The 9,943-nt window shown below is 41.2% G+C and overlaps 1 protein-coding gene across 1 annotated transcript; it reads right to left on the bottom strand.

Moving 5' to 3' along the window:
• Positions 1–799: 799 nt before the first annotated feature.
• Positions 800–8,922, bottom strand: LOC131223051 (uncharacterized). The gene is made up of 3 exons (XM_058218333.1): positions 8,559–8,922; positions 2,113–2,500; positions 800–1,799 (listed from the first exon to the last, which is right to left on the bottom strand). Exons 1-3 carry the CDS (start codon positions 8,866–8,868, stop codon positions 1,139–1,141), a joined length of 1,359 nt encoding a protein of 452 aa, XP_058074316.1. The 5' UTR covers positions 8,869–8,922; the 3' UTR covers positions 800–1,138.
• Positions 8,923–9,943: the final 1,021 nt, after the last annotated feature.

Raw genomic sequence — 9,943 nt, 5'->3', positions numbered from 1 at the left:
TTTAAGGTGCCTATTTTAAGGTTGTAACGGTTCCTGGTCCATCTTGGACATGAAAGTGTCTGCGACCAGCTCTACATCACAATCATCCACAACCAATAAAGGGTCCTATGATGCCTGTATTGGGCTGATTGGGCCAATATGGTCATACCATTCATGAAGGATACCGATATTTATCGCTGCCAGCATCTGTCGATACGTCAAACCTTGAACAGAACAGACCCAAATTCATAGAAAATCCGAAAGAGAAAATGAGGGGCTAGGAGCATTGAAATGCATCTGGCCAAAACATTTGCTTCTCCAAAAAGGTAGTTTCATTGCATTTCTATTTCCAAAAAAACAAAGATGGCGCTTGCATTTCCACGAAAAAACTAGGGCCTGTTTGGCTTCCATCCTTTAATTAATCATAATCGTGTATTAGAGATCATGATTGCTGGTTATCAAGACTATTTATTCCTTATAAAAAAGAAATCCCTCATAAAAAACACACACACACAAAAATTAACTAAGGGTGCATTTGGTTGCGCCAAATATTGCAATTTTTCCTAATCAATCAGTCTAATTTGCTGCAACATCTCATGATATTTCATGAAATTTAGAGCAACCAAACACACCCTAAATAAAATAAAATAAAATAAAATGATATGAACTCATATTTAAGTGGCACCCAACAGCCAGTGTTATGAGAGCTATCTCATCAAATTTTACAGATTTCTAGAAACCTTGAAAACATAACAGAGCTTTGATGTTAAGAAAATCATAACGACATCAGATTTTACAAGGAAATGGAAAAGCTCAGCCATTACAGATAACTAAAAAGTACTCCATATAAAGGGCCCAAGATGAATATTCTTGGCAAATTATCAAAATAAGCAAATTCTTCCAAACGAAAAAGGAAAGGAAATGAAAAGAGAAGAAAGGTAGAATTCTATTTCTAGTACATGTTCTTGTTTCCCCCAAAACACTCAAAAGACACTGATGTGCTAAAGTATACTACAAATATTCTGCCAAAAGATTCATCTCTATTAAGCAAACGCAACAAAGAACTCATTTGAATAGAAAGATAAGACGGATCTGCCAAACACACGGGCACTCAACCATCCATTGCTCTTGCAGGCACCACCATTCACCCATTTCTTTCTCAGTACCCACCGTGGATCCTCCTCCCTCGCCCCATGCCCCGTCGATAATCTCGTCCTCTGCCCATGTAAGAATCCCGATGGTAATCCCTCAGCCCACATCTCATTGGGGACCGGCTCCTCTCCCTCCTGTCATGTCCCCATGGGCCCCGTTGAGGTGGAGACAATGGCAATGGTGGCGAAGGCGTCTGCTGGTCATTCGCAGCATACCCTCTCCTCTCGTGGAAGAACTTGCCCCTCCCGCGGCCTCGGTGGCCCCACTGAGGCGGCATTGGCATTTCAAACTTACCTCGTCCCTTGTACCCATCTTCGTCATGATAATCTGGCCTCTCCCTTGGTAGATGGTGATCTGGAAATCTTTCCACATGCCGAAGAGACGGTGGGCCCATTCTGAATTCTCTGGGACTGTCTCTGCCCCAACCACGAGGAGATTCTCTGGCGCCACCTCTTCCCCAACCGTGAGGAGATCCATAACCATTCACACCCCTTCCTCGGCCACGTTCCATGGGTGGGGCAGGGAAGCGTGGTGACAGTCCATGTGGTGATGGTGGGCGCAGATAGCTCCTTCGAGGGCTACCGCCAGGTCCACCACTCCGAGGCTCGAACCGAAGCTTGTTGCAGTTGTTGCAGTAGGCTCGCCGTGCAAAGTTCAAATTCCCACATCTGAAACATAGAATGCACGAGGATTTGAGAAAGAAAACCACCACCATCTAAAGGAATAAACTCAATTTTCAAAAAAATCACCACTTGAAGAAAGAACAGAGCGGACAAGTTTTAGCGATGCTGAAAGCACTGATCCAAGATCCCAACCTTTTTTCCAAAATCACTGAGCTATTATCAACTCAATCAAGTCAAACTCAAACAACATGAAGGATTTCCAGGTGTATTCCACATGCTTAAACATTACTGACAACAGAATGTTGGGAGTAAAAGAGTTCATGCTGTGACCCCATGTAAAATAAAAGCAACGCCTTACGATGGCTCTGAGCAAATCCAGTCTCCTTCTCTTGGAGAAACATTTGGATTGTTTCTACCCATGAATTCATCTTTGAATGGAGAAGGATGGAGTCCAGGCACTTCAAAGGATTCAAAATCTCTCCCAAATGATCTATCACCCCTGCCTCGCCCACAAGGGCGTGAAAATTCACGGAATCTACCACGACCCCTCCCACCTGTATATCCAGGACCATGACGTGGGCCACCTGGATGATTGAAATCAGAACCATAGCGATGATCTGCTTTCCTCTGGCGCAATGGCGAAACAGAACCTGCACGCGCCCTCTGGCGCAGAGGTGAAACAGAGCCTGCACACATCCTCTGGTTCAGAGGCGAAATAGATCCTGCACACATCCCATTCCCATATCCTGAAAATGACAGTAAGACTTCAAGAATAAGAAATGACCATTCCAGCATAAAGAAAAAGCCAAAAGACAATGGTTATGAAAGCATATGGTTCTTGACCTTGCTAGCACACTGAATGCCAGTGGCCAAATAAGTTTGAAACAAGGGGCTACCTGCATTAATGGTCTCTCTTCCATGGGCGCATGTGTGTCACAAATTCAAGAATGTTAATGGAGGACTAATAAGCTCACAACAAGCCTGCTGTAGTCATTGATCTCACAAGCCGCAGATCAAAGTTATGAGCTACTTTACCAGACTTGCAGCTATGAGCTGATAACCATGATCAAATAACAACCCCAGTCATCTGCAGTATGCAAAGGATTGCACTAGTCCAATGGCTTACATATTGAAATTAAATCCATCTATGTCATAGATACAGCATTAAGCCCTAGGCTTCGGCTAATATAAACCAAACTGATGATCCAAAGCAAGAAACAATCAGATGCTTCACCGGATTCCTCAGGATTGTGCTAATTCAAATTGGCATTTCATCTGTATCTGTCACTAAACAGATAAACAGGAAAACAAGAAAAGATAGATTTTCACAGGCTTCCTAATAGCGAAGAAGAACCCAATGCCAAAACCATGATCCCAGCTGTAATCCATGTGAAGGTCTTGATTCAGCAGACCATCCAACTATCAATGGCATCAAGAGCAAAAACCCAGATGAGAGCACCCCATCAGAGCAAGAGGAATCACTACAAAATCAATAACTGACAGCCTATGTTACAGCACAGCCACTTGTTTCAGATACCACACGATGAATAAGCTCAATTCAGCAACGAAAATATTGGCTCTCCCATAAAAGCAATTAAAAAAAATTCCACCCAAGACCTACCATAAGTTCATATGCCAGAGACATTTCCAGAAGAGCTGGCAAGAACCATAGATCTGCACCAATCCCAAATAGTAAGTGTTTACTTGTGCATGCCCTTACAACCATTTAAAGGGGGAAGCAAACTGCATCTCTAATGACAAAACTTACCAAGATTTTTCATAGGCTTCCTAAATGTCACTAAATAATGCTTAACAACATGCATGATCCTCTGCAAGACTGACTACCAGGGGCACCTACAGTATGAACCCAATGGGAACACTCCACAAGCAGGAGGAATCACTACATCACTAATATGACCCAATTCAACCATGACAAAACATGTTCTGTCTGGTGTTTCTCCTTGAAGGTCAAAGAATCTTGTTTGAAGTAGCTCAATACAATAACTTGAAAGTTTATTCCCCAATAAAAGCTGTTGAGAGAATCCCCATCCCATACTAGAATCATTTCCAGAATCACCGGAATCATTTCCACCCACTTTATCAAGCCCAAAACAATAGTTGTCTGCCTCTTTGTCAAGTTCGATTTACCTCTGTGTCAACTTCCATTATCAAGCCAAACCTCATCTTTTACGATGTTGAAAAGAATATGGCAAACCACCAAGAGTCCGTGAAATCAAAATTTATAGCCCTAATGATAAACCAAAATCGGCACAAAATCAAATCTGCTAAATTACAAGACAGAAGACCATCTTCACAAACAAAAGACCTTCATTTGGCATGGATCCCGCCTTCTGAGATTAAGCCCTTTCAGTTGAACAGTTGAACTACCATGATACCACACAACAACAAACTCCAAATAAATGAATCCTACTGTTAGTAACACTCAAAAGCAACATAGGAAAAAAAAAATAGAAAGCTCTCTCATTAATCATTCAACGAAGACATGATAGTTTTCCTTCCTAAATCTAGTCCTTTGAACGCCTCTAAATTCCTGAGCATGTGCCACATCCATCAGACAGAGCCAATTAGTACTCCAGCTTCAGATTGAAACCCAGCGACTGCCACTTTAACTGCATCATTCTAAACCAAAAAGAACCCACCAATGATTCAACCAACCGACTGAAACAGGTTCACCTACTGCACCCCTTGAGTTCTTATGTGAAATGCAGATATCCATCTTCCGACTTTACAAACCATCACACACATTCTGGGTCATACTGCAATTCGGAAACAATTCTCAGTCAAGCATGAGAACAAATAACCCTTGCCCAATACCAACAGTCTTGCACCCGCACCAAGCAACTTCAAAAGCTGTAACAATCAACAGCAAAGTTCATTCTCAATTGACAATTCTGTAGCGAGCCAACATACCCAACATACAGTACAATCCATAGAGCATAGGTGTTCCACACAAAACGGTAGCAGGTGATATAAGCAGCATAAATTCATCAAAAGGGATATGTTATGCCCTAATTTTTTATACAACTTCTCATCATGGAAAGTTGTTCCATACAAAGCAAGATTTTCTTTAAAGAACATTTTCTTAGGTAGGAGCTACAAATGATATAATATTTAGCAAAGAAAATTATCAAAAATTGAGGTGCCTGATACCAATTTTCTATTGTATCAAATAAGGAGTTTATCCCAGATAGGCAAAATGTAATAGGCAAACATCCAAGTGGGGAACTCCAACCCATTCGTGTTTATCTTTTTAGTACACAACACAAAGTATACTATAGCTGACATGCATGTTGTGCTTCTAAAAACAGTATAATAGAAAACTAATCCCACCCAAGTCTAGGATATTTTTTCAGCTGCTGGCTAGGCCCACAAAGGGGTCCCTGTCAGAAACCATGGTCTCAAATATCATCAAATAATGAGTTGCCACCAACGCGAATCAACCCCAAGAACTTATGCTTTCTGTGGAAAGAGATCAACCTATCTACGCCATTTCTTTTTAATGCCTAGTTTTAACATATGATGTTTATAAAGTGCGTGGAATTAAAAGAAAATAAGATCAAGGGCACTTCCTAATGCAACATTTTCACACCGGGCTCAAGTGGGGTGGCCTGTGGGATGTAGGGGCACACTCGGGGTGGGTGGCCTGTGTGAGGCGGGTGACTCATGTGAAGCGAAACCCATGTGAAGTGGGGCCCACGAGGGGGGTTTGGCCGAGGTCCCAACCCATGAGATGTGGAGCCTGGGCTATGAGATAAAGGGATTGATTCACAATGTTCTATCAGTTCGAGCTTTTAGAGCAAGTGGTTAATTGTCCCACATCAAAGTGGTATTAAAGCGGGAGGTATCGTGTTCGAGACTTCTCACCGGGGGTGATTAATGTAGGGACATTTTCACACCCGGCTCGAGTGGGGTGACCTATGGGATGCAGAGGCACACTTGGGATGGGTGGCTCGTGTGAAGTGAGGCCCACGAGGGAGGTTCGGCTAAGGTCTTAACACATGAGATATGGGGCCTGGGCTATGGGATGAAGGAATTGATTCACCATGCTCTATCATTTCAAGCTTTTAGAGCAAGTGGTTTTTTGTCCGGCATCACTTCCGATATCCAGATTTTGGCAAGAACATGCAAAGACAAACCTAGCATTTATTATAATCAAATCACTTCTCACCACATCCATCCTTCACATCAAATATTTGCAAAATAAAGAAAAGGTAACGACATAATTTTGTAGTGGATCCTCTTTAGCACTGTGGGGCTGTAGCAGATGAAATGACGCATCACTACAAATGAAATGGCGAGAGGGTCACAAATAGTCACTGTCCCTGTATTCTGCTTTCTTTTGCCATCATTCAGCGAGTGGGGGGAAGAGATAACGGATGAAATGGCAAGAGGATCACTCATGGATTCTGTCCCTGTATTCTGTTGTCTTTTCTTATCATTCAGAGGTTGAGAAAAAGATGACATGACAAGCCTTGCATTTTAAGGGTGTGTTTGGACGCACTATTCAACATGGTTTTAAAAAAATAACCCAATAAGACATGAGTTCGTCTGTGTTGTACCGGTTTCAGTCTGAAACAAAATGGGTCACCAGACCAAAACGGGACTTAAACAGACCAAAACAGAACTGTATGGATTGATACGGACCGATATGGGGCAAGTCATATTGATTTCAGTCCCCAAGTGGGTCACACTCTTAAATCTAACTGCCTTTTAATAAAATTCATTACTTATCCAAAAAAAAAAAACTCTAAAACCACCACTTAAATCCATACTATCCAAGATAGCATGCAGTTGTTAGCATAATAAGGCAGCAACAACCAATTTGCAATTTCCTTCATTTTTTTTAAGGATAAAAAAATGGAAAAAGAAAAAGGAATGTGACAGCATTTTGAAGACTGCTTCCTCATTATGAGTAAGGGTGCCAAGTGTCAACGGGTGGGGCTCGAGTTGGGTACAAGGGGACCGATTAGGCAATACTCATACCCGTTGATGGGCAATGTAGCTGTACCCATGTCAGGCTTGAAATGGGATCCATACCCACTAATGGGTAATGTACCCATGTCGGGCTTGAAATGGGACCCATACCCACTAATGGGTAATGTACCCATGTTGGGCTTGAAATACCTATGCACACACCCACAAATGAGTAATGTAACCATACCCATACCCATGTCAGGCCTGAAATGGGACCCATACCCACTAATGGATAATGTACCCATGTTGGGCTTAAAATACCCATGCACACACACCCACTGACGAGTAATGTACCCATACCCATACCCATTGGGGTGCTAGGTACCCATTTACAATTTTGAAATTTTTCAAAAAGAGAAAGAAAAGAAAATCCCAGCATTAACTTAAAAGATTAGATTTTATAGCATAAAAACTATAGTTTTAAGGATCTAACCACAGTTAGGTTTCTAACTAGGATTAGAAACCTAACCAAACTCAAGTAGATTGTGAGGATTTTCTTGGCCCAAATGTATTTCCACATGTGGCCACGCATGCTAACTTGCACAGTTTGTGAGATGTCCAACAGTTCATCATGCCAATTCCATGTTTTGAAAAAGCAAGCTCTGCAAACTCATATTTAGGCAGAAAATTTGTGAAAACAGTTGGTTTAGAAAAGTTCCAATGGCTTAATCTCAACATACGCATGAGCTGCCCAAGAAGTCATTGATCACCACTAACTGATTGATAAGGATTACTGATTATGTTCTCTTTTTTATGCATGCTCATGTGTTTCTTGACTGAGAGTACGAGTGGAGCACATAGTAGTTTGATCCAGACCACTGATGATTCGGTTGCCCCAAAAATCCCCCATGATGAGAATTGTCATATATACATAGTCGTCTTCGTGCATGGGCAGGGATATACCCATGCACAGCATGGTTTATTAATCATAATTGAAAAAAATACCAAACCAACCATACCCACTCACCTACACCCATACCAGGTTCATTTCGGGCCAGGCTCAGGTACCCAGCCCAGCAACACCACTAATCACAAATACCAGTAAATATCATTTTCTACTTTTTTTTGCCTTTATATATTTTCTTATTGATTAAACTGAATCATCCCAAATTTCAACACAACCTAATAACCAGACCATTCCCTTTTCTTTTCCATCTTTTTTCATATATAAGAGAGAGAAATCCAATGAACCATCCCCATCGTGGAAATTGCCCCCAAAAACATCAATCCTCAAACCCTAAAGTAAAGAATAGGGCTGTCAATGGGCCAAGCTTGGGCCGGGCAAAAGCAAAATTTCCAATAGGCCCAGGCCCAACAGTTTAAAATCCAGGCCGAACAGTGCTAAAGAGCAAACCATTCACGATAAATAATTTTTTTAAAAGATAACATGACTGTTTTCCGGACTGTAAAAAACTAAAATAGATTTCAAGTGATATTAGCAAAACAACCCAAACTGAAAGAAGAAAATGATTTTTTTCTAGGGTTTTGCCAGACAAGCAGACAAACCACTTCTGTTCGATTCTAATCTGGCAGCAATGATCGAAAATGACCAAAATGCAACTGAAAAAGAACCACTCTAATCTCTGCATCTGATTTTCACAAACGTAAAAGAAAAATAAATAAAAAGAACATTAAAAAAAAAAAAAAAAAAAAGAATGTCAGATTAGAAGATAAACCCTATCTTCTCAAACCCTAACTTCCAAAATCTAAACCCTAATCTTGTATACACGAACCGAATCGTATAGGGTAATTTGCCTACTTAATTTCTAGGGTTTGTGTTTTGTGATTTAGAAAGAGGAAAAAACGAACCTTGGAATTTGTCTTGGAATTTGTCAGGGAATCGAAGGGAACGAGAATGGCGAGGTGAACGAGAGTAAAGAGGTTGGCGATCGTTGTGGTTGTTATTGCGGTTGTTGTGGTTGTTGTTGAGGTTGCCATTGCGGTTGTTGTGGTTGTGGTTGATGTTGCTGTGGTTGTTTTTTTCTCGCCGGACCTCGCCGGGCTCGTAATCGCTTCCTCCACCGCCTCCTTCGCTCTCTGATGGCCGTACGATGAGGCTGCCGAGATTGTTCCCGATCGTCACATGGCGCGTCTGCTGCTCACGCTCTCCAGAAACCATCTCTCTCTCTCTCTCTCTCTCTCTCTCTCACGGACGAAGAGAAAATACCTAGCCTTATGATTATCGGCGATTACAATTATTATATGGAGGTGCAGTCAGATACCGGTACCTCCAGAGCTGGCGGTGGACCGGTCTTTTATTGTGTCCACTTCAACATTTAGTTCGATCCGAACCGTCCATCCTGTTTTATCCTCTTATCATCACCGTAAAAACTAAATTTTAGGTTGATAAAAATTTATATGGGTAAGATTACGAGAAACAATATAAAATCATTCTAAGACCTTTGAATTCACGTGGTGTGCCCCACATGAGCCGAATTATTTTAGGTATGTCCCTTATTAATATTTCATAATGTCTTATTAATGGATTAGATGGAATGTATAAAACACGGTGGGCCCTAAAAACAGTGTGGAAGTTTTTATTGGTTGATCGTCCCTCCAACTCCTCCCTGTAGTGTGGTCCCCCAGAGATTTATTTTGGATTTATTTTTGTCTCGATGCCTTTAAATCAAATAGTCCGTATAATGGACAGAATAGATCAAATTTGTATTTTATGTGGGGCCCACAGTACCATATAAGCGCACCTCGCTTATATGGTACCAGTACTACCACAACTTGAGTTATTGGATAGTCTGGAAGCATATGATGTGCAGGCACCCAGTTTTTGTACACGTGGCATACATTCACTTCAAACATGCAGTTGGTAAGTGATCTTTATTAATAAGTGACTGCGTACCATCCATCACATCTACCAGAGTATCAAAGATTTTTTAAATATACGACACGTGGTCTGTATCATTGTAAAGTGTACGCGCCTTTTAGATTTGGCATGTGGAGCCAATAATTCAGTAATCCAGACTATTGATCTATTGTAATCCACCGTGAACACATTATTCCCCATAAAAATTAACAAATAAAATTTTAAAATTCATGATTATGATGGCGTAAACATTGACGGTCAAGATCAGAAACATAACAACGGTTCAAACTTCACTGAAAAAGCTGCTAGCTTCAATCTTGAATACAATTAGTAGCATTCAAGGTGGTATTCAACAGAACAATGGCCTGGATTAGCG

The sequence above is a fragment of the Magnolia sinica genome, chromosome 13 (genome assembly GCF_029962835.1).
Source record: "Magnolia sinica isolate HGM2019 chromosome 13, MsV1, whole genome shotgun sequence".
Classification (NCBI taxonomy): Eukaryota; Viridiplantae; Streptophyta; class Magnoliopsida; order Magnoliales; family Magnoliaceae; genus Magnolia; species Magnolia sinica.
Note: the sequence above shows the minus strand (reverse complement) of the source record. Positions and strands in the feature narration are given on the sequence as shown.

Coding starts and splice junctions, on each gene's coding strand:
- LOC131223051 (XM_058218333.1), bottom strand. CDS start 8,868: ATGGTTTCTGGAGAGCGTGAGCAGCAGACGCGCCATGTGACGATCGGG. Junction 2,501..8,558: donor ATTCCAAGACAAATTCCAAG/GTTCGTTTTTTC, acceptor TGTCATTTTCAG/GATATGGGAATGGGATGTGT. Junction 1,800..2,112: donor TGGATTTGCTCAGAGCCATC/GTAAGGCGTTGC, acceptor TCTATGTTTCAG/ATGTGGGAATTTGAACTTTG.